Source organism: the organism of the source record quoted next, unplaced genomic scaffold (genome assembly GCF_019419815.1).
Source record: "Pyrus x bretschneideri cultivar Hongxiangsu unplaced genomic scaffold, Pyrus_bretschneideri_v1 Contig11, whole genome shotgun sequence".
NCBI classification, from domain to species: Eukaryota; Viridiplantae; Streptophyta; class Magnoliopsida; order Rosales; family Rosaceae; genus Pyrus; species Pyrus x bretschneideri.
This window is the reverse complement of record NW_025999402.1, coordinates 5,988,270-6,012,714: the sequence shown is the minus strand read 5'-3', so window position 1 is coordinate 6,012,714 and position 24,445 is coordinate 5,988,270. Positions and strand designations below refer to the sequence as shown.

At 37.0% G+C, this 24,445-nt stretch overlaps 5 protein-coding genes across 5 annotated transcripts; 1 reads left to right on the top strand and 4 right to left on the bottom strand.

Moving 5' to 3' along the window:
* Nucleotides 1-3,009: 3,009 nt before the first annotated feature.
* On the top strand, nucleotides 3,010-5,019 carry LOC103930066 (galactinol synthase 2). The gene is made up of 4 exons (XM_048576325.1): nucleotides 3,010-3,486; nucleotides 3,859-4,179; nucleotides 4,283-4,417; nucleotides 4,532-5,019. Exons 1-4 carry the CDS (start codon nucleotides 3,160-3,162, stop codon nucleotides 4,745-4,747), a joined length of 999 nt encoding a protein of 332 aa, XP_048432282.1. The 5' UTR covers nucleotides 3,010-3,159; the 3' UTR covers nucleotides 4,748-5,019.
* Nucleotides 5,020-9,049: 4,030 nt separating this feature from the next.
* On the bottom strand, nucleotides 9,050-11,596 carry LOC103955875 (trafficking protein particle complex subunit 4-like). Its single transcript, XM_009367788.3, has 3 exons — nucleotides 10,800-11,596; nucleotides 10,522-10,690; nucleotides 9,050-9,357 (listed from the first exon to the last, which is right to left on the bottom strand). The coding sequence occupies exons 1-3, from the start codon at nucleotides 10,857-10,859 to the stop codon at nucleotides 9,161-9,163; spliced, it is 426 nt and encodes a 141-aa protein (XP_009366063.2). The 5' UTR covers nucleotides 10,860-11,596; the 3' UTR covers nucleotides 9,050-9,160.
* Nucleotides 11,597-12,022: 426 nt separating this feature from the next.
* On the bottom strand, nucleotides 12,023-14,436 carry LOC103955885 (senescence-specific cysteine protease SAG39-like). The gene is made up of 2 exons (XM_009367797.2): nucleotides 13,962-14,436; nucleotides 12,023-12,627 (listed from the first exon to the last, which is right to left on the bottom strand). Exons 1-2 carry the CDS (start codon nucleotides 14,434-14,436, stop codon nucleotides 12,023-12,025), a joined length of 1,080 nt encoding a protein of 359 aa, XP_009366072.2.
* Nucleotides 14,437-15,256: 820 nt separating this feature from the next.
* Nucleotides 15,257-16,702, bottom strand: LOC103955884 (zingipain-2-like). Its single transcript, XM_009367796.2, has 2 exons — nucleotides 16,050-16,702; nucleotides 15,257-15,861 (listed from the first exon to the last, which is right to left on the bottom strand). Exons 1-2 carry the CDS (start codon nucleotides 16,525-16,527, stop codon nucleotides 15,257-15,259), a joined length of 1,083 nt encoding a protein of 360 aa, XP_009366071.2. The 5' UTR covers nucleotides 16,528-16,702.
* Nucleotides 16,703-19,909: 3,207 nt separating this feature from the next.
* LOC103955883 (WAT1-related protein At1g09380) lies at nucleotides 19,910-23,799 on the bottom strand. Its single transcript, XM_009367795.3, has 7 exons — nucleotides 23,618-23,799; nucleotides 21,760-21,822; nucleotides 21,524-21,640; nucleotides 21,172-21,421; nucleotides 20,738-20,896; nucleotides 20,235-20,386; nucleotides 19,910-20,105 (listed from the first exon to the last, which is right to left on the bottom strand). Exons 1-7 carry the CDS (start codon nucleotides 23,797-23,799, stop codon nucleotides 19,910-19,912), a joined length of 1,119 nt encoding a protein of 372 aa, XP_009366070.1.
* Between the last annotated feature and the right edge of the window lie 646 nt (nucleotides 23,800-24,445).

The following is a 24,445-nucleotide window of genomic DNA, read 5'->3' as shown; positions in this document are numbered from 1 at the left end:
TTGACCGAATATTCCTCAAATTTAAAAACATTTTTCGTAATTTCTTTTTCCTATTTTATTACGAAGTGGGTCAAAATAGTGTAGTAGTGGACCCTCAAAAGAACATTATCTTATAACGTTTTTCCCTCCAAAGACCAAAACATTATCCAAAGATTTGGTCGGTAAACGTTATCCTATAAACTAATGGGCCCGCCCGGGCCCACCGTCTCAAACTGCCACACCAAATTAGTATCTGCGCGCTAATTAGATTTAAACGCGTTTTAATTTGGACCAACTAACATAACTAGAAACCTCTGCCACGCGGCGCGGCCACATGGCATCTTCCCGTACGGTTGCGGGACACGTAAGAGCTTCAATGGGGGGGCCCAGTTCTATAGAATATCCTAAAAGTGTAAAAGTTGGGGTGAAAAGGTCATTCGGTTTTAGTAGGTGGACCCCGCGTTAGTAAATCCAGGCGGCTGTGAGCGCGCCACGTATCTGTGATCTTACACGTGGCGAAAATGGTGTGACTGTCGTGTGATGAGATTAGAGGTTGGTATTTCTTCGTTTGGTGAGAGTCTTAGCAACTTCTGACGGTGGAAAGTGGACACGCAAAACGTTACGTATTGTTTAATTTGAATTTACCATTTTCTCCCTGCTTTTTATCAAAATAAATGGGATGATAATAGTTTATTTTAACAAAATAATTAAATTAATCATTTTTTCTCTTTTGTACGCACGAATATTCTTATTCTTTGCAATTTTGAGGATGTCTACTTCATGCACGTAGCTTGTTTAAGTGATATAATCTTACTCTTTCAACGCGATTATTAAAATGTGATTTATCAAAATCACTCATCTCTTATGAATTTTTATATGTTTACTAAACATATAAAATCAGAAAAGTATGAATATTTCTAAAAAAAAATCATGAAGAACTTATTGAACATAAGTCTGAGAATTGACAAACATAACACATAACAATAGGAAATTAAGATGAGACAATACATATATGGTTAGGAGTGGATGGATGACTTGTCTTTCTGAGAATCTGATATAAAACCATAGTGGGTTTGATCGTGAGTTTGTGTTGTGCCCACGTTATTGGATTTAATGTAACACCATGCTTCTATGCTAAATGTGCGATGTGGGATTGCTGCACGTGTGGTCCATTATGTTGTGGTCCCACGTGAGGGGGCATATTGAATATAAGTTCCACATCGAGGAATTGAGAAAGAAAAAAAAACATAAGTGTATGGTTTCATTCTTAATAATATCGAGCTTTTTGTGAAAAAAAACACAACACCTAACAATAGATTGATTAACGATTATAATATTGGTGTAATTAGGAGTAGGCCAGTGACTTGTCTCTATGAATATTTGATAAAACTGTAACACTTACTATAGTTGTGTGAGTTTAATACATATGAGGACCATCTATTTCTTAATATATTATTGATTATTCTCATTTTACTCTTCCACGAGGGGAGTTTGATTTTTGTAAAATTGAAATCAAACTCAAATTTTCAGCCTCATATGAAAGGACTCTAATCCTAAGTTGTTTGACTTCTTTTTTATTTTGATTTTTATTAAATACAGCGTGGAGTAACAATATCACATGTAATAAAAATGTATTTATTCATTTAAAATTTTTATTTCTTTTGGTAAAATATGTCTTTCATTTGTTTCATTTCACCATATATTTTGAGATCCATGTACATAATGTAGAAGATTTTCCTAGATCGACATGGTAATTAAAGTTCCGGATAATATGAAATGTAAAAGAATAAATACCTCTAATTATACTTTCCAAAATTTGCGTGGCACCTAATATGGAAAATGATGATTGACTAAGACATTTTTTTATGTGTTTTATCTTTAAAAGAAATATGATCCCACTAATAAAAACAAGCATGAAACATATGCTTGCGTAATCGTCCATAGGTCAAATTGGATATGTAATTATTGGGATAACTGTTGGAGACTCAAATGGTGGATATGCAAGCATGATAACTTATATGATGTTCTATATTTTTATTGACAATCAGAATTGCTCCACAGCATCTATAGTTGCCTCAAAAGGTCCAATATACATACGTTATTGGACCTTTTGAATAACAGTCAAGATCTCTTATGAAAATTAAACATTTTCGCATAGAAGATGTCAAACATATATTAAACATTCTAAATAATAAAAAGCAATAGTTGGAGACAAGAGGTTCATATGAGAAAACATAAGTAAACGGGTCTCCGCTTGAGCCTCCAAAGATAAAATAAATTATGGACTCGTTTGGATGTATTTTTAAAATGACTAAAAACGCTTTTAGAGATTATTTTTGGGTCCCAAAAGTACTTGAAGTGCTTTCTGCAATAAGCACCAATTATGTGCTCATTCCAGGAAGCAATTTTAGTGTTTTTCCAGGAATTACTTGCATTTTACTAAGGATTATTCCACAAATATTTTCCTCAAAAACGCTTTTAGTCAATTTAAAAGCACATCTAAACGAGCTTTATGTTTCCACAAAGAAATATGATCCCTTAAATCCCTATAAGCACGTCGATTCCCATAATAAATAAATAAAAGCGCGTCGACGTCCACTACTCTGAAATAGTTGTGTAAAAAATGAGAAATAAAAAGGTTATTATCGTCTATGAAATTTTAAATGGTCGGCCTACAGGATCAAAATTTATTCGTTAATTAATTTGGAGCTCATGTCATGCTTCATCAAGGGCCATAATCCTCTCTAAAACTGCCCAATTAATTCCCTACATTTATTTGATGTTGATACTAATTAGATAACGTCTTCAAGATCTTTGAATAATATTGTATAAAATGACCAATGGGCCCAATGGGAAAACGTGACTCCACCTTAGACCACAAGCAACATTAAAGTACTTACCCTAATCTCACATTTTTACCATAATTGACCAACCGACCCTATATATTTATCCCATCCAAAAAATGAAATAAAAAAAATTAGAAATTACCCCCTCCCCCATTGTATATAAACCACCCCAGCCCACTACCCCAACTCATCAACCAAAACATTGAGTTCTAAACCTTCCTGAAGCAAGAAACACAACCTTTTCTTCCAAACAAACACCAAAAGCCTTAATATTTCTCTCCATTTTCCTACTTCAAACCTTTTCGCAACCAAAACCCAATTCAGCCTAACCACCATGGCTCCTGAGATCACCACCCCCACCGCCGCTATCGCTGCCACCAAACCACCAAGCGGGCCCAGTAGGGCCTACGTCACCTTCTTGGCCGGTGCGGGAGACTACTGGAAAGGAGTTGTTGGCTTGGCCAAGGGGCTAAGAAAAGTGATGAGCAAGTACCCGCTTGTTGTGGCCATGCTGCCCGACGTCCCCGAAGAGCACCGCCGGATTCTGATCTCTCAGGGCTGTGTGCTCAGAGAGATCGAGCCTGTGTACCCTCCTCCCAACCAGACGCAGTTCGCCATGGCCTACTACGTCATCAACTACTCCAAGCTTCGCATTTGGGAGGTAACGTTTTTAACTCTTTTAGTGCTTTCGAATCTATTTTTCAGTGTGACCTTCACACAAGTTGGCACACTACGTGTCGCTATATAAATAGTGCGATATGTGTATTAAAAAGTTAATAACTTAAAAAATAAAATTTTCCATTAGTTACACACAAAAACATGTGGTATACTACCCGTGTTTCCGTTGCAACTAAAAATTTCTCAGTGTCTTCTTGCCCTTTTTAACACGTATATGTTTCAAGGTTAACTGGTTTTGACGCGTGTCCTTTTTGTCGGTTAGGTTATTAAAAGGTTGTGATCAATTTTATTAGTTCGTGTTATTTTATAGATAATATTCATATGTGATCCTAATTTTTCAATGCAAATTTTGCAGTTTGTGGAGTACTGCAAGATGATCTATTTGGACGGAGATATTCAAGTTTTTGAGAACATCGATCACCTCTTTGACTACCCGGACAACTACTTCTATGCCGTGAAGGACTGCTTCTGTGAGCCAACTTGGAGCAGTAGCCCACAGTATAAGATAGGGTACTGCCAGCAGTGCCCTAATAAGGTCCAGTGGGACCCTAAGTTGGGCCCCAGGCCTCCCCTTTATTTCAATGCTGGCATGTTTGTGTATGAGCCAAGCTTGCCGGTCTACCATGACCTCCTCAAAACCCTCCAGATTTCTCCAACCACATCTTTTGCCGAGCAGGTAAAATATTACCATTCGACCGACAAAAACCTTTGGTTTAAAAAACATTACTTAATTGTTTTATAATTATTTATTAAGTTTGTAATTTCGTTTTTCCCTGCAGGACTTCTTGAACGTGTATTTCAGGGACAAATACAAGCCCATCCCTTCAAATTACAACCTTGTGTTGGCCATGTTATGGCGTCACCCTGAGAACATTCAACTTGACCAAGTAAAAGTTGTTCACTATTGTGCCAACGTGAGTACTGGTTAAAATACAAATTCATTTTTGACAATATCAATGCACATCCGCTCTTGCTTTAATATCTGCCTACTATTTATAAAATCGTAACACATTTTACTTTTTGTTCAGGGTTCTAAGCCATGGAGATACACCGGGAAGGAGGAGAACATGGAGAGGGAAGACATTAAGATGCTGGTGAAGAAATGGTGGGATATTTACGACGATGAGTCATTGGACTGCAAGAATACCGTGGTTTCAACTGAGGCTGATGTGCAGCCATTCAAGGAGGCGGCCCTATCGGAGGCTGGCGTTCCCGACTTCGCTACCGCCCCATCTGCCGCTTAATTGATGCCTGCGGTTGCCTGGCCTGATGAGAAATTCAAGTTTATATAATTATACAGGGCGTTGTTTTTTTGTTTAATAATAGTATTGGGGTTGTTTTTGTTGCCTCCCTGGATTATTTGAAATGGGAGGCACCTTTTTTTTTTTTTTTTTTTTTTTTTTTCTTTTCCCGAGAGAGGAGCTTTGTAAGTCCTCCTGTTATGTTTATTAGTTCTACCTCCAAATGTTAAGTTGGTGAACAAAAGGTTAGAAATATATTAATTATTGAATTTATATATCTTATTCTGTCACCTTGCACTCTTTATTTTGTTTAAATCTTACACCAAGTTTGCATCTGAATGATTTACTGTTAGATCCCACATCTCCCAGAAGAGAGGATCTTCTATGTCTTATATGTACATGTCCATCTTTATATAGCACGAGGTCTTTTGAGAGCTTACTGGCTTGGGGTTTCGTAAGAACTCTGAAGTTAAGCGAGTTCACGTGAGAGCAATCCTAGGATGGATGACCTACTGGGAAGTTCTCATATGAGATCCTAGAAACAAAACCGTGAAAGCATGGTTGGGGTTACGGTGGAGTTGAGCCCGATATGTGGTGAGCCTGGACTGGGATGTGACAATTTGGTATCGAAATCAATCCATGGCGGGGTGTGTCGACGAGGACGTCGGGCCCCTAAGGGGTGGATTGTTAGATCCTCTCCTTATATGTACATGCCCACCTCCATATAGCATGAGACCTTTTAGGAGCTCACCGGTTTCGGGTTCCGTAGGAACTTTGAAGTTAAGCGAGTTCGCGTGAGAGCAATTCCAGGATAGGTGACCCACTGAGAAGTTCTCATGTGAGTTCCTAAAAACAAAACTGTGAGGGCGTGGTCGAGGCCTAAAGCGGACAATATCGTACTATGATGGAGTCAAGCTCGAGATGTGATGGAGGCCCGGACCAGGACGTGACATTTACGGTTTGTATTATCTTGCAAATAAAACAAACCTGCTACTACCAAACAAAGCAACCCACATGCCCACCTCCATATAGCATGAGACCTTTTGGGAGCTCACCGGTTTCGGGTTCCGTAGGAACTTTGAAGTTAAGCGAGTTCGCGTGAGAGCAATTCCAGGATAGGTGACCCACTGGGCAGTTCTCATGTGAGTTCCCAAAAACAAAACTGTGAGAGCGTGGTCGGGGCTTAAAGCGGACAATATCGTACTATGATGAAGTCAAGCTCGAGATGTGATGGGGGTCCGGATCAGGACGTGACATTTACGGTTTGTATTATCTTGCAAATAAAACAAACCTGCTACTACCAAACAAAGCAACCTAGTCGATCCCGATATAAGTTAAAACCAAGAACCGAATGAACAAAACATGCATTGCTAAAATCTGGAGTTAATAAAAGCCTCTGAACTTCTCATTTCAAACAAATGTGATGAAATAGGATAGAATTTAAATACGTAAATTATCTAGAATACGTGAACTATATTTTTTTTTATTTTTCGATGCCTGGAAGGGATAAAAAAAGGGTTCAGAGTCATTTCATTTCAAACAATTATAAAGTTCAGAGTTATTTTTTTGGTGAACTTTAACATAATCTATGTTTTTTTTTTTTTTAGAGACGATATTTCCCAATAGTATATTTGAGGATTGAGCAGCAAAGTATTGCTATTTTTTGTGGATCTACAGTCTACATTACAATTGTTAATGTAGTGGGAAGCATCTCTTATCCTAGAGCAACATGTCGGGTGTTACGACAATTGCTTTAGGGATTCTTTTTCTTCAAACATCATTTGGTAAATGCCCCTTTAAGTCTATCGAATCATTGCATGAGTTTAGCTTTAGGAAAAATTATGGTTTCGCATGCGCTTAGCGGGAGCCTTGATTCATCTTAAACATGTGAGACTCACCCTTTGTACTGAAATTGAGTTAACTTGACTTCTCAAAAAATGAGGAGTTTCTCGTTAAAATACTTTTTTCACAAGGTTTACTATACTTTTGTTTATTTTCGTTCCTCTATAGTGACAATGACAATCACCACCGTATAAACAGTTAAATTTCTGAAATATTAGATACTTCTTCGTTTATCGGTGTCGATTTTTCATCAGTGTCCATGTTGTAATATTATTTTTTTCGGTAACAAAAATTGGAAAATTGAAAAAAGAGGTGGGGGGATGTCCATGTTGTAATATAGGTTTAAAGAAAAATCCAGTAATCTGGGTACCCAAATTATAATCCATTTACGAAAACGAATTCTTTTTCATTTTAATTCTTGCTAAAATTTCATCTGTTTTGGGTCTTTGAGACTGCTGGCTGCTATGTTCTTGCTCTGCTCCTTCAACGCTCTGGAGGGAAGAGCCAAAAGCTGCGTAAATTCAAACATCAGTACAAAGCTGCCAAAAAGGTAAACAGTTCAATTAATACAAAGACTTATTTTAGAAATGTCATCTAGAACTTGATTTTAATCTCATTTTGCTCTCTGTAATTTAAAAGTTATCACTTTACTCTTTGAAACTCAAAATTCACTCCACTTTACCCCTTGGAACTCGATTTGATTCCATTTTACCCTCTGAAACTCGAAAGTCGTCTTTATTAAACTCAAAATTCGCTCACATTGCCTTAGATCTATTAGTTTCTTATGTGGTTTGATTTGGGTGCGCTAGGATAACCAATTTATATATATATTTTTTTATATCTTCAATTTTTTTTAAACTTAATATTCTCTAATTGTTGAAAGTTAACGCAGAATGGAGATTTATAGCCAATTTTTTTTTGCACATGTGCATAGTGTTATTGTTCTACGTATGTTTTAGGAGGCGAACTATAAGTTTCGGGGAGAAAAGAGAGTTCACAAGTCAAAATTGAATGAATTTTGAGTTTCAAGTAGCAAACTAGTGACTTTTGAGTTACAAGGCAATGTGAGATCAAAATAAAGTTCCAAAGGGTGTAACTAAAAATAAACCTAGTAAAAATAATTGGATTAAAATAAAATGGAATCCTCTTTATGAAATATAATGAATTCTTAACGACAAGTAGATCTACGCCAAGGGAATTAGTAATGTGTGAGGAAAAATTGGTACAAGAGGCTGTGGATACATTTCTTGATCATGGAATCCGCGGACAACCAATGAGGGACGGTCATAATAAGGTTTACAAGTCGTTTTCAGATGTAATGAAAGGAAAAAGGGAAGATTTCATGATACTCTGCTTGAATGAAGCAACAATTTTGATCCAATTAGCTAGAAAATTTATTGCAGCTGGTGTGGGCTGTTGGGCGTTGGATAATGTTGGGATGAACTTCTATCTTAGTTCTCCAGTTTGATAGTGATCGGTAACCGGCATAGGCAGTACCAAACCAATAGGTTTCACCTTTATTACAAAGGTAATACTAAGAAGATTAAATTTTTATACTAAATTTTATAAATCAAATGATGTGATTGTTGACGATTAGATTATTATTAACGTGCTTATTTTCTATTGGTAACACATTATATAATTTGCAAATTTAATCGAAAAAATTAATTTACGAAAGAATTCTGAGATTGGGACGCCGAGAGCAGAAGCCACCTGTGAACCCACCGACCGAAAGAAATAATCAGATGAGGATTCTGATTGTCATCGCTTTAAATGCTGTGCATGACAAAGCAGCTCAACTAGGGTTTTCTAGAAGCAACCATTTATTGGTTTTCTAATTTCATAATTGTTTTTTCAAAGACATAATCGTTGTTCTTTGATATTAGTTTGATCTTAAGAGAAATAACACAATACTACACGTTGTTGCTCTCTTTGACATGTATGCTTGTGTTTGACAATTAATTTACTTATTCATTATGCGGTCCGAGATTAGGGATGTAGATTTTCGTTTTTGCTTATTTAATTGGGTTGGATTTTTATGTATCCATTTCCCTCCAATACATTTGGATTTATTTTGCCTTGCTATGTGTTGGCCTATAACCTTCTTTCGGATTAATGAAATTTACTTTTCAGACCCAAAAAAAAAGATGAAAATCACACACTAGGTGTGTGTGAATATAAAAATTTTAAAATGAAGAAAATATATGACAAAGAGAGACGTTTGAGAGAAATGTGAGAGAAAATGTGAGTTAATTTTACATGTGGACGAGGTTTGAAAAAAAAAAAAAAAAGTCTAAAATTTAATGTGTGAAATTACATTACTTCTCATGATTTTATTTTGTGATAGAATATCAAATTGTTTTTTTACCCTCTTTGGGTTTAACCAAAACGCAGAAACACATAACAGCCGTTGTAATCTTTAACTGGAAATGAAAACACGGCGATTTGGGATGAAAACTTGAGTTAGTCAATGCCCATATCTGATTGTTTATGAACACCAAAGTCGAGGTAAGCTCAAACCATACTAAAGATATTGATTGTAAACTACAGATACCATACAAATTCTCCGGCAGATCATCGGGCCAACAATGCGACACGATCCTTCTGTACAGCCTGTGTTAAGTTGATATCGCAGAGCTCGCATCGTATAGGCATCTCCATCTCGTAGAAGGGATTCTTCAAGACGTAATCCGTGTACAACTCATAGATGTGTTTCAAGAGACCTTCCATGTGCTGTGTCCCAGGCTCAGAGACAACAAAGAACTTTGTCCCTGCAAATAGTGAAAATATATATCATCACTTTCACAATCCAAGACACCTTCAAAATTTCTAGAAAAATGTTCTCTTCCCAGGATAAATTAAACAGCCATAGGCATAAGGAAATTGAAACCAACATCCTGCTCGATAAGAATGTCTCGATTCAAAAGGAATGAAAAGGCCAAGCCTAACGTAACAGAGACTCAATTACTCTAAAATCAGAAAAAATAAAACTTGTCAACACTCAAACAACCAGTAACTTCGGGCTGAACAAATTCCAAACCAGGCAGATGGATCCGAGTCAACATCCAGGATACTAAACCAACTCATCCGCCTTATGAAATTCAAGTATAGTGGTTGTCAAGATGTGTAAGATGTACAGTGTTGGGATCTAGCATAGAGAAACTAGAACGAGCAAAAAAAAAAAAGTTTCACCCTTTCTATAACCAGAACAAAGAAGATCCTAGTTATGTGGAAATCGATAACATCACACAAGATTACGTAGAGGAAAACTCGTGTCCATAGCTCATCTCCAAAATACAGAACCGCAAGATAGATGTTGTTGTTGACACCAAACGGCGTACGAAAGCACCACGATTAGTTGTGTCAGTTAACAGATCAACTCACTCAATCCCAATATTTAGCAGTCACCTCACTTGCGAAACACTCGTTGCGTACCCATCTTCCAAATTACAGAACCACAAGATATAAGTTGCCTAAATCTTACACTAAATGGCTTACAAGAGCACTGCCATTAGCTGTGTCAGACATTGCGGAAATCAACTTGCTCGATGACAATGTTGAGCATTCTCCGCCAGATTACAACCTAAATTGGTCCTGAGCTACTGCAATGCACAACAGAATTCACAAATAGGACTAGCAACAGATAGATAGCCAACTTATTCCGCGATACAAAATCTTCTCAACTTAAGCTTACCCAATTCAAAGGCTCACTAACTTTACCTTGTACATTCTATACAAAACTTACAATCTGCAAATTTGAAATCAATTAAATTTAAGTGAGACTTCAATATTTCAATTGCAAATTAGTCCTAAACACATATCTTTCAAGCTTGTTAACCACAAAATTCACCAAATTTTGCCAATGGGACCGAAACCCGTTAAATTACAGTACAAATTCTAGAGAAGGGGAAAAAGGTCAAGATTTTGAAATGTACCAGTGAGTGATTGGAAGCAATTAAGATCGAAGGTGTCAGCTTGAAGGAGTTCGATTCCGAAACAGCCCGATACCGGCGACAGCTGCTGAGAAATGGCGTGCATCGAGTGCCACAAGCTGGCAACCCTCAAGGTATCGTTCGTGTCCATCCTTCCCGCCGATCCGTAATCCTAATTTTGTTTCCAAAAGAACAATCGAAATTCGTGAACTTTCATGTTTGGTTGCTGAGAAAACAGAGGAAAATCAATGGGAAAATTGAAATCTCTAGGGTATTGTTACATTGTAGTAGATCAAGCCGCCTGATTTGTTGATGATGTAGAGACTGTAAATTGCTGCCATTTCCAAGGACTATTTCGGAATCCAAGAAAAACACCTTCAGTCCAGATTCATGAGTATTGGAGAGAGGACTCGTGACGTAGAAGTTGGGTCCGACCCGAACCCCGTGACCGGATCCGGAGCCTCCAAGTTAGTTGGCGCCTTATTTGCCTGTGTGAGTAGCAGCAACGTTTCTGCTTGTCAGTGGATGACATGGCAAACTACCGAGTTCGTAGCTTCCGAGTTCCGAGTTTGTGACTGGGAACTATCCACGCCTCCTCCACTGAGTCGACAACCAAACTCGTCCATCGCCGAAAGCTTTAACGACTCTTTCATGTCGGCACACACACTTGCTCCCTCCTAATCTCATCTCCCTCTCCCTAAAAATTCATCGCCAACGGGTGTGAAGCTAAACTCCGAGCCATCGATCGAGATCAATGGCTTAAAATTCACCCACCCAGGAATTAACAGCCACCCGCTGCCGGGATCTAAGCCGCTGATCGAGGACTTCAATCTCACCCTCAACGCCGGTGACCAATGCCTCCTCATCGGATCCAACGGCGCGGGGAAAACCACGATCTTGAAGATCCTGGGCGGCAAGCACATGGTCGAGCTCCACATGGTTCACGTGCTCGGAAGGTCGGCGTTTCACGACACAGCCTTGACCGGCTCCGGCAACCTCTCATATTTCGGCGGAGAGTGGCGGCGAGATGTAGCGTTCTCCGGGTTTGATGTCCCGATACAAATGAACAGTACTAACATTTTGTTACATTAATCGTCGCTTACTATTAAAGTCTAATGTTATTTCTCTTCACTTCTTATGTTCGATTCTTGACAAAGGCGAATTTGAATCACATTATTACTAACCCATTGTAAGATTAAGCCGACTCCCATTCTCTTAGGGATAGATAATATTGTTTGTTAAAAAAAAATACATTTAGGTACATTAATTGAGCCTTTCAAATTTAAAGAATGTTAAATAAAATTAATAAATAAAAAAGATTGATAAAAAAATAAATTAAAATGTGTATGTTAATAAATTCAAATATTTAATAAGAGACATTAAATAAAATACCCATTAATTAATTTGAATTAAGAACACATCAAGGACAATAATCTAACATCATATTTTTATTAAATTTCAATCTTTTTCAAGAATTAAATAAAAAAAAACTTTTTTTAAGTTATCAAGCGGTTGGATAGGTAGCTTCCATGGCAATGCCACATAGACCTTCCTTGGCTGGCACGTCTCTTTGTAACCTAATGTATCCACTCTCCCCCCACTCTTTGCCCCAAGAATTCTTGAGCAGCCAATACTTAGTCCCATCATTACTAGTACCGTACCCAACTGCAGTCACTTCATGGCTTAAGTTTGTACCACATGGTCCAGTGTACACGCCACTCGAATAATACCTGAATTCCTCTGCGTTAATATCAATGGCAACAGAAACCGGCTGGTTCGCAACAGCCTTCAACAATGCATCTTCGTTGTTTGCAGGCACATTCTCGTAGCCGGTTATGGTTATGGCACCAGATGCAGGAGCAGCGGCAGCAGTTCTGCAAATTCCTCCATCTTTAGCCTGGTAAGGGTAATTATCTTCAGTTGCAAGGCTCTTGTTGCTTTTGATCATGTAGTCATACGCAACCTTTGAATTACCTCCGTCGCAGCCGTGATCGTAACTGCTCGTGTCACAATCAATTAGCTCTTGTTCTGATAGTGAAATTAGGTTTCCTGTTTTGAGTTTGTTAAGCCCTTCTACGGTTGCCACTGTTGCGAACGCCCAACAACATCCTGTAAATATCATTGAGTTAGATAAATTGTTTAAAAACTTCATTTTAATCCCAAAAAAAGACCAAGTTTTTAATAGTACTGTATGTAAGATGAAAAACTAACAATAGTCCTTTAACTTGTGTCCATGTCATCTTATATATTCCATGTTAGAATTTAATTACTTTTTTATGAATTTATTGTACTTTTAGTTTGCCTATATTACCCTTTTAAGGGATTCAAACATGCAGAAAAATTAAAAAGCATTTTGTAAATCATAACTAATGTATAAGGCCTATGTAGAAATTATTGGACCTAAAGGACTAAACATAAAAAATACAAACCGTACCAAATTGGCCGGATCTAATGGACTAAAACATAAAAAATACAAACTGTGCCAAATTGATCGTATTGAATCTATCAGACCTAATGAACTAAAACATAAAAAATACAAACCATACCAAATTGATCGTACTGAATCTATCTGACCTACTGAACTAAAACATAAAAATACAAATTGGAACCAAATTGACCGTGCCAAATCTATCAGAACTAAACTATATAACGTACCTAATTTATCAAACCTAGTGAACTAAAACATAAAAAATACTAATCGCACAATATTGACTGTACCGAATCTATCATACCTAAACTATATAATGTACCTAATTGACTATACCGAAACTATCGGACCTAAATTAGTGCATTCTTCACCCAATATCAAATTTGAATAAATATAAAAATTAAAAATTAAAAAAAAAGTAGGTAGTTATATACAATAAAGATATCATTTTTTAGATAATGAAGATGGAGGTTATGGGTGATAATGAACCTATGGTTACCTTTTCAAACTTTGATGGTGGAGGTTACATTGTAGACAATAAATATGGCATTCTTGTTAATTGTAGTAAAACTTGTGGTTTTATTGTAAGTGACATGTCATAATGCATTAGAATTCAAGATCTTTTTTAGTTATTGAAAACCTTCCAAGTTATATTCTAAAAATAATCTTTGACAAACCCTTATCTCTAAAATTCTCTTAAATTGAGAATCTGACAACATAACATAAACATCTTACACTGTCTTAATATAATCAGTATAAGAAAGAAAAAAAATTACATTACATGCATGTATTATCTCGTGCAAATGACTAGAAATTGCTTACCACAGTCATAACCTTGGCTTTTGAGCAGGGTCATATCAACTATAAACATATTAATTATTGGTTGAATGCGCTATCCAGGTTCAGATTTTGGAAACATAACCGTCGTATGTTTTCAAACAATCAAACAAGAACACATATTACATGATCTATGAAAGTAAAACCTCATAGAGATAGCTTAATCTTGCATGCTTACCACATTGCCCTTGGTATTTGACCGTGGTCACAGCGCCAATTGAAAAATAATCCTTAGATTTTGGCACATCGGTGACATTTTCATATCGAAAATTGGTATCTGGAGCTGCTTTGGAAGAGTTGGACATGATCTCTGGGAGGTGTATCCTCTTGTAGCCTTGACTCGTCGCCTGAAATTCCTCGTTAGTTAGGTCAGCAAACTTATTGATGTCAAGCCTGTACTTGTTTTCGCTCTTCTTGTTAAAACCTTCTATAAACTCCACACTGGACTTGAATGTCCTGTAACGCCTGTCTTTCTCTTGTGCATCCTTGTAAACACGTCCATGTCGAGCCATCCACTCTTTGTGCCTCTCCAACATGATTTGTTCGTCCTCAGAAAGTTGACGACTACAAAAAGCTTGGGAGGAGCAGAAGCCCAAAACGAGAACCAGAAATAAGGCGAGGGATTGGCCTTGGTTTGTGATGAGTAGAGCCATGATATTGGTAAGCACTTGGAGTACTTTAGATAAGTTATCTTGGTATACAACACATTCAGCATGGCGTGGGATTTTATACACAAAATTTTACATGCAAAGCAAAATGGCCAAGAATTTTCTACACGTGCAATAAACTCCCCCATCTTTATTTTAGGGTGTAAAATGGGTTTAATTTCAAAAATAACAACAAAAACTTGTTTCTTTTTTTTACTCACTCATCATTTAGTGTAAATAATCATTATATCGTATGTACTAAAAATATAGCTCATTTATCTTCTACCATTTATGATGTTTTTTTATTTGTAAGACCCTCCTTTTGTGATCTTTACATCTTGAACTACAATTGTATTAGATTTTATATATTTTTTTTTATGCAGTATTTGATTTGATAGTTTACTTCATCCTCATTGTGTTTATTTGATTCGAACGTTTTAGTGTTATGGATATTTTTTTGGGAATGTTTTTTTCAGGTTCTAAATTTAACTGGAACATTAAACGGTATTTGACTGGAAACATTAAAATCAAAGAATCAAGCAAAATAAAGTTCATGTCACCAAACGGAATGTCCACATTTAATGTACACAATTTCAGGTTCTAAATTTCATGACGGTTTTGGATTAATTGAGGTATTTGAGAGAAAGGAAATACCAACATGAATGTACGTAATTCAAAGCAATTATTATCCATTAATTTATAAACAACAGCACTTTACAACCGATGAACAATAAACATAAAGAAAATAATAAATCAGCTAATTTAATTAAACCATCACACTTATCACAAATTAGCAGCATGCTGATGTTGCAGGTGGTTTAAGTTATTATGCGGTTGGATAAGTAGCTTCCATAGCAATGCCACATAACCCTTCCTTGGCGGGCACGTCTCTTTGTAATCTCATGTATCCACCCTCTCCCCAATCTTTGCCCCAAGAATTCTTGAGCAGCCAATACTTGGTCCCATCATTACTAGTACCGTACCCAACTGCAGTCACTTCATGGCTTAAGTTTGTACCACATGGTCCAGTGTACACGCCACCCGAATAATACTTGAATTCCTCTGCGTCAATATCAATGGCAACAGAAACCGGCTGGTTCGCAACAGCCTTCAACAATGCATCTTCGTTGTTTGCAGGCACATTCTCGTAGCCGGTTATGGTTATGGCACCAGATGCAGGAGCAGCACTAGCAGTTTTGCAAATTCCTCCATCTTTAGCCTGGTAAGGGTAATTATCTTCAGTTACAAGGCTCCTGTTGCGGTTGATCATGTAGTCATACGCAACCTTTGAATTACCGCCATTACATCCGTGATTGTAACTGCTCGTGTCACAATCAACTAGCTCTTGTTCTGATAGTGAAATTAGGTTTCTTGTTTTGAGTTTGTTAAGTCCTTCAATGGTTGCTACTGTTGCGAACGCCCAACAACACCCTGTAAATATCATTGAATTAGATAAATTGTCATTGAAACCAAGACCACTGATTAAATTGAAAATCTGGAAACGTAAACATCTTATGTTGTCTGCATATAATCAGTATATATTAGAAGAAAAAAATTACGTTATATGCATGTATAATTTCGTGTAGATAACTAGATATTAGGCAAGAATTCATGCATACCACACTCATATCCTTGGTTCTTGACCGCGGTCACAGCGCCAGACAATCTCCAATCCACAGAAGATGGCACATTACTGACATTTCCATATCGAAAAGGAGATGCTATCAAAGAGTCGGACATGAACCCTGAACGTTGCTTTCTCTTGTAGCCATTGCGCATTGGCTGAATTTCCTCGTTAGTTTTGTCCGCAAACTTATTGACACTGAGCGTGTACTTTTTTCCCTCCTTGTTTTTGTTAAAAGCTTGTACAAATTCCACATTGTTCTTGAATATGTTGTGACGCATCTCCTTCTCTTGTGCATCATTATAAGTGCGTCCATGTTGAGCCATCCACTCCTCATGCCTGACAACCGTGATTTTGTTGTCGCCATAAAGTTGGCGACTACAAAGTGCTTTTGAGGAGCAGAAGGCCAAAACGAGCATGAGAAATGAGGCCAAGCAGAGGGATTGGCCTTGGTTTGTGATGAGAAGAGCCATGATGGTAAGGACGTAGTTGGAGTAAAGGTAAATCTTAGTGTGCTAAAGAATTTGCCCTAGCTAGGATTGGTATCTGCATGGGATTTTATAGACCAAAACTTTTACATGCAAAAACGGACATGGGATCTTCTACGCGTGCAATAACACTACTCACCAAATGCATCCTATTTTTAGCGTGCAAATAACTCCCTAACGATCATACACGTCGGATCATACCTTCACAACCAGCAAGCGGCTTGCTGCTCCACCAATATTGCCTTGTCATACCATTGGAATCTTCCAATGGGTTTGTTGGCTTTGAAGTTAGTCATGATTCTGCTTTGTCAAGGCAACCGCCCCAGTTAAGATTAGCAAAAACCATTAATTGAAGAAATCAAAATCAACAAGCCACTTATTGGATTGTTATTGAGGTGTTGGTGCGACAGAGCGGCGGTGCCGTGGCAGGTGGTGGAGCAGCAAGGCATGGTGGTGGCGTAGCGATATGATAGTAGCAACGGCAAGCTTGGTCATTTTATAATTTTCTTCCTAATATATATATTGATATGAATTTGCACCGTATGAGTTTGATTAGATATTTTTTTACCACAAGATGTCGCATTGCCACTAGGAATATTTGGTGGAATTTGTACCGTGCAAGAACAAACAGTAACTAGTCAATGACGTCTGTAACCCAATTTCATAAAGCTTGACACCTAACAGCTTGTGTTACTCTGATACGAGCTTAAAACAAAAAATTGAAAAATGAATAACAGTTAGGTCATTGGGATTAATTAGCTCAGTGGTAAGCGGATAAGTCTAATGTTCGAAAGTCTCAAATGTAACAAAGAAAAAAGAATGAACGACGATGCCGTGCGTATAACAATTCGGATTTGGATCCTCTCCTATGCAACTGGTCGGATCCTCCTGATTAGTAGACCGTTGGATTTTTATGAACCTTTAAAAGTTATAATAATTGTAGCCGTTGGATAAAAATTCAACGGTCCACTAACATTGGTCAAGAGGATCCCGACTAGTTGACTAGGACAGGATCCAAATCCTAGCAATTCTATCTAGCAACATTAGTCTCCATGATATCTCTGGTACATTGACTTATGGTTGACCGATTAACCAGCTGAACCGGATGGTTGACCCGTTGAACTAATCGGATCGGCTGAACGGAATGGTTGACTCCGCGAACGAGGTCGGACCGGCTGAACCGGACAGTTGGCTTGGCGAACCGGGTTGGACCGAACGAATCGGGTCCGACCGAACGAACCGGGGCCGACCGAACGAACCGGGGCCGACCGAACGAACCGGGGCCGACCGAACGAACCGGGGCCGACCGAACGAACCGAGCCGACCGGACGAACCGGGTCAGACCATCGAACCGCGTCGGACCGCTCCGACCGGGTAAGCGGGCCTTGGGCCAGCGAAAGGGGGCCAGACCTTAGTGTAAAAAAGCTTGAGTTCATAAAATCCATTAAAAAAAAAAAGGGGGAAATGATATGGACAGAAGAATTCCACTTCAACATTGCAAACAAAAAGGTTGGCGAAGTTGAACGATCGTTCAAGCTTGCACGCAAAGTACAGACTGACCTCAAAATCTCCTAAAGACCTGAAATTTCATCAAAATCCAAACAAGCACGGCAACTATAGACCTCGCACCAAACCCTAAAAGCTACTCATCAAATTAAAATTAAAAACATCCGGACCTAAAATTTCATACAAAATAAAAAAAAAAAAAAAAAAAAATCGAAACAGAATCAGATGCAGATCTAAATCGAAGACCAGATCCAGCACCGACCAAATAATTCTAAACCAAATCAAATCTGACCTATAAATCATAAAGCCTGGGGGTTATCATTCATCATCACTGCAGAATCAGAAATCAATGGCAATCGGAGAAGAAATGGTTGAGAGAGAAACGGGGCTGGGTTTTCATGGAAGAGTAGAAGGAGAGAACGCGACGACCGTTGATGTACCAGGGAGGAGAGAATTAGGGTTAAAGCCTTTATATAAGAAAGCAAATCATGGTTTTTTTAACTTCCGATTTTGCCCCTGGAGATTGTTTGAATTACAAATTTGATTTGGGTTGTTGACTACAACGGAGCCCATAATCAGAAGCCCGTTCTCTTATTTTTTTGAGGCTTTATTTTGGTCTGTAACTTGCAATAAACAAAAGTATTTCGAGTCTTTATTTTGGTTTCTAACTTGCAATAAACAAAAGTATTTTTTGAGGCTTTATTTTGGTCTATAACTTGCAATTTATGATATATATAGCAGATTGCGAGTTGGTTCATGCCTATCAGAAGAACAACTTTGTGTTAGACGGTCTTCACAATTGGAGTTATTTATTTGATGATATGACAGGAGCTCATAAGACTCCAACTATTTGTGAATAATTTATTGAGTTGTTTTTGAACTTTTTTTTTCTCTCTCCAAAATAAAACAAAACTAATCCACATTTCTCTACTCATTTGCTCCCATAAAATTTCAAAACTTTTCACACAGCTACACAGTGTGGATTTTTTTTTAAATTTATTTATAATGAAAATCTTACTGTGACATTATCTCAAATTGATCATCCATTGTATTAATTTTTAAGATTTCCTCAGTCCAACAATTGAATTAATTAAAGTCAGATGTATAGTAAATGAAACTTCTTGATGTGTGTACATGTATAATGTGACACCTACAAACAGAATATAGTTTGAAGATAAAAAAAAAAAAAAAAAAAAATCAGAGGAGAGACGGCAAAGTTGTGTAAATTGCCTGAAAAAATGATGGTGCAAATCCTGTTAAGATTGTGACCTAATTAAATCTTTAACCTGATTCAAATGCACAAGCAAGACGTTGCAAGATTTAATCAATAGCCCTAACTTTGTAGCCAAGCATCCAATTTCAAATTCCATGCACAGCAACAATAACGACACTATCCTTTGCTAGCGGACTATCTTCAAGGACACCTACACTAAGGACGATAAGGAACTCAAAGCCATCATCCACAACCCTTACAACGACAAGAGTGAAATTTTACTCTCAACACTGGATAAGATATGGACAACGAGACGAATGAGACGATGGTCATTCGTCGTTGAGGACATTCGTGTTCCGCCTCCTATGAGTCACTTGAGTCTACAAGTTGCGGTGCTTAATCGTTCGAAGTAACATAAATGATTGACATGAGATGAGATTAGGGTTCGTTGAAGTTCATCACAGAAACTTTCAAATGCATGATGCATGGCTTTATACTATATACTACCATGCTATATATTGTGATGGGAGGACTATTCATGGACGACTTCTTGATGGAAATGAAATGGTGGCATAGAGATACAATGTAACAGATTGTGAGCTTTCGGATCTGGTGTTGTAATCTGTTGTCTTGATCGATCTCCTCTCTCTATTCCATAACGTCACGGTTGCTTTCCGAATGCCCTTGCAGCTGCAGCTCCAAGTCGTTTTTCTCATAAGCCTTGGCCTGATCTGTCATATTTGTCATGCCTGTTGCTTTTGCTGGCTTCTCATCCTTCGTCTCCTTATTCTTCCCCCACAGAACAAGATAGAGCCCGGCAACAATCAAAACCGACCCTACAGCACTAAATCAAGTAAAATATGAACCAAGCTAATTAGTATCTTAATATGAGATTATCCAAGTCAATTAATTAATAGGAAATTTGGTTTAGCTCATTGCAAAAAAATGAAACTGAAACTGTATGTATACATACGTTCCAACGTATAATTTCTCCTCAAGCAAAGCCCAGCTTGCAATGGCAACAATAATGAGGAGCAAGGGACTAAACACCGACACGTAAAGAGGGCCTTTTTGCTGAATACTCCATGAAGAGAGGAAGAATGCTAGTGCAGAACCCATAATTCCCTGTAAATATTAGTTTTTGTGCTCATGAATTAGTTAGTATTAATTAATTAGCTAATCTATGTTAACTACATTGCAATGTTTGGGAATTGTAGGGAAAATCAAGAAGAAAGGATGAACAAAAGGATGAACACAGAGATATGAGAGAGAGTGTATAGAGAGAGAAATAACATTTGTATTAACTAAGTAAATGAAGATTACACGCACTGTTTTTATAAGAGAAATCCTAACTACTTTAACCAAATACTAACAACCTTTCTAATTGTATTTCTAACTTTATTACACTTGTACCTTAATAATCTAATGATTAAAAATTGAAGAATAAGTTTAAGCAAGAGAAGAGTTAGTGCATACAGCATAGAGGGATGCAATAAGTCTCGTGGGATCTTTTAGCGACCATGAAGCCACTTTGTGATCAGCAATTACAGCAATGATCCCGCACTCAAAGCTGGCCATCAAACACATCAATGTGGTGCTTGTATAAGGAGCTGGAAAGCTTTCCCCAACTCTAGCCTGAAATTATATTGGAGGACGGGAACAGCTAATATTCGATTTCAACAACAATAAAACAATTCCCAATATATATTAGCGTCTATAGCTATAATTTAGCTAAATAAAAATTGTAGCACTAATTTTAGAGTTCATTTTTGTTCGTCACCTATAAATGATGACAATGCTCATCACAACATTGATTGTCATCAGACGAGTACATATCATTCCTATTTCTATACATGCCGAAACTAATAACACACGAAAATGCAAGAGGGTGATGATGATCAGTTACTTACTTGGATTATGAACCAGAATGCCCAACCTAAGGTGCTTAAGATGACAAATAGGGGGCCTATAAAGGAGCTTGATTTGGTGCTGGAACTTGCCTCTCCCATTCTCTGAGCATAAGTCCAGTGAATTTTGGACTCACTTAGACCAATGATGTGTCCATGGTAAAATGAAAGTAACATAGCTCCAGATACACACACAATTGTTCCCATCACCTTAGATAGCCCTGGTTTGCTCTTGAGCTTTGCAGATTCTTGTCTGCAAAATTAAATTAAACATTCCATTAGTGTTAAACATAACTAATAACTAATTAAGCTAAAAAAATAACATATTAATTAGTAGTAATACTATATATAGTACCTGAAAATGACTGCAAGGATAAATGTCATGGCTGGAAGTGTGTTTGTCAATGCGCATGCAATCGTTGCGGTCGAAGACTTCAAACCGAGAAAATAAAAAACCTGATTTGCAGTGGCCCTGCATTTTAATTCATGTTAATACACTTAATTAAGTGAATTAACTGTTTTGCAGTGATGCACATCTACATAATATATTTCATATTATTAAATTAAGAACAAATTAACACACTTAATTACCCAGTTAATGAGCACAGAAAAGTCTGGAAAAGAATAGCCAATGTGATCTTGGGTCTTGTTTTCCTATTAGAAATTAAGAAAGAACGTATAAAACATGATGTGTGTAAAGAAACTTTCTCTAAACTGTAATAAGAAAATTAAAGAAACTGGTATTATGAATTATCATATCCTTCTTTTTCTCCTTTTATATTATTGTTAAGAAAATACTTGCACACCACCTTATTCACTCTTTTGCAACCAACGTATTTACCAGTAAAAATTTCATAATGGAGACCATTTTTTTTTTAATATGATCCATCTATAGATCATCTCTATTAAGTATTGATTAAATTGAAAAATCAATTTAGTGATTTGTATGCATAAAACAAATAGACATTGTTGGTACCAAATAACATTCATTTATTTTGTATATTTTTTATGACATAGTCACATAGAGGTGAACATAAATGATGATTAAGAACATAAACGAGTTTAATTATAATATTTGTTTAATTAAAATACATATATCGCAAATGGTGGACATGTGTCGCATCAATGCATCCCATCGGTGGATGCTTAAGCCTTAATCTTACTGATTTACCAGCTGTGTATATGAAATAAGATTACTAATAAAATAGCATGCAGCCATGAGAGGTCGGGACCAAGCTAGTAAGTAGCTATGGCCTAGAGCTAAGCAAAGAAGAAGGAAGGGACAAATGGTTAAACATGACATGGCAACCATGCAAGGGTGCTGCCACCTTGAGCCAGTTACGAGTGGCACATTAAAGAGAAAAATTTCATTGTGATGAGAACACGGGTGGTACACTACTTGTTTTTATGTAAGTGATAGAAAATTTTATCTTCTAAGTTATTAACTTTTTAACACACATATCCCATCATTTGTATAGTGACACATGATGTACCACTTCGTGTGCCGATTACATTGAAAAATTTCTCCACGTTAATTTTTTTTTTTTTTTTTTTTTGGAAGCATCTCCACGTTAAATTAAGCACCCAAAAAAGACTGCAAAAGAAAGTTGACACACTTTTCATGCATGGCTGGCTTTCTGCGTTTATTGCGTGCCTAGCTCAATGCCAAAATCAGACCTAATTAAATACGTTCACCAGAGTTCAGACCTAATTAAATACGTTCACCAGAGTTCATCAGACCTAATTAACTTTTAATTAAAAAGTTAAGTGCTTTTTATTTGAGTAAAATTAAAATCCACAGGTAATGAAATCAGATCGAAAGTTGGGAGAAAAAGTAGTGAAGGACGGAAAGAAAGGCTTAGGCACTTTTAACACTTTTTTAGCCTAAGCTAAATTATCCAATAACGAAATCAATCCTCATGTGTGCAGAGAAAGTATCATACCATTTTAGTTTAAAGTGCAAATAATAATAAAAATGAGTGCAAAAATGGCTACTCTAACTGAAAATACAATTTCTATATCATTTCAAAAGCTAAATTTCTATTTGTTAATAGCAAAAGTAAAAGAAGATAAAAATCTGATCATTCTATTCTCTCCTCTTTTCTTCTACTTGTTTTCAGTGAACATATATAGACAAACCGAACATAAAAAAAAATTAGTTGTTTATATATAACAAAAATTGTTCTTTTAAGAATAATAGAAAAATCCAGGCCAAGACTTATCATATATATTGAAAATTTGAGACTATTTGACTCAAATAAACTTAAGCAACTTACATGCAGGAGACAAAAAATTCCATTAAAACTTGCGTTCGACAGAAGGAAAACATTCGGCCACAAATACCAGATAGAAAACAAAATTTTTGAAAGAGTCGTTGGTGCATGAAATCAAACTTAAACCCTAAGAGAATTTAGTGACATGCAACAAGACTAACAGATGTTCACTTTACCATTCCAACAAATAAGCTAAGGGAGCAATGGCAACGGCCGCGAAAACTTGACGATAAGCAACAAGAACAAGAGGGTCCATGTCAGATTCAATAGCAAGCTTTGAAATAATGTTCATTCCTGCATAGCTCGCTTGGACCAACACCATGGCCATGAATGGCATGTAGGCGCTAAAGGCAGCCATTTCTACAGAACCCTAGCTACTTGTAATTTGTACTACAGAGAGGGAGAAATCGAGAGAGAGAGAACTCCCTCTCCTACCGTCGAGGTTTTTCTGAAGTAAATAAGACACACAGAGAGACAGAGAGAGTGGCCAAAGTATTGAAGAGAGAATGAGAGAGATCGGAGAATGAGAGATGTGGAGGGAAATATCGAGCTAGAGAAAAGATGCGAAACAGAAAGTAGAAGAGAGTTTTGCGTGGAAATAACAGAGAAACCGTTGAAGATTGATTTCTTGTGCATGGCTACACATCTATTGTGCTGCCACTACCACAAGTTGTTTTATTTTGGAGTTCTTTCCTTTTTATTTTATTTTATTTTGGTTTCGTTATTTTATCCATCTTTTTAGATTTTTATTAATAAAAATATGACACTAAAAAGGAATAAAAAAAATCAAATTCTTACTGATGACGCATCAATTGGTTTCTGCAAATTGTATCTATAAATTGAGCCTCTCTAACATTAACCTTAACCTTAGTAGAAACATACCAAAACGTGGGCAATTAATTTAGCTTTTATTTTAACCATTTTAGCCCTAGTTCATTAAACTTCGCCATTTTTGAAATTATAGATTTGAAGGGGGCATATTTAAGTATTTTGAAACACCGAGA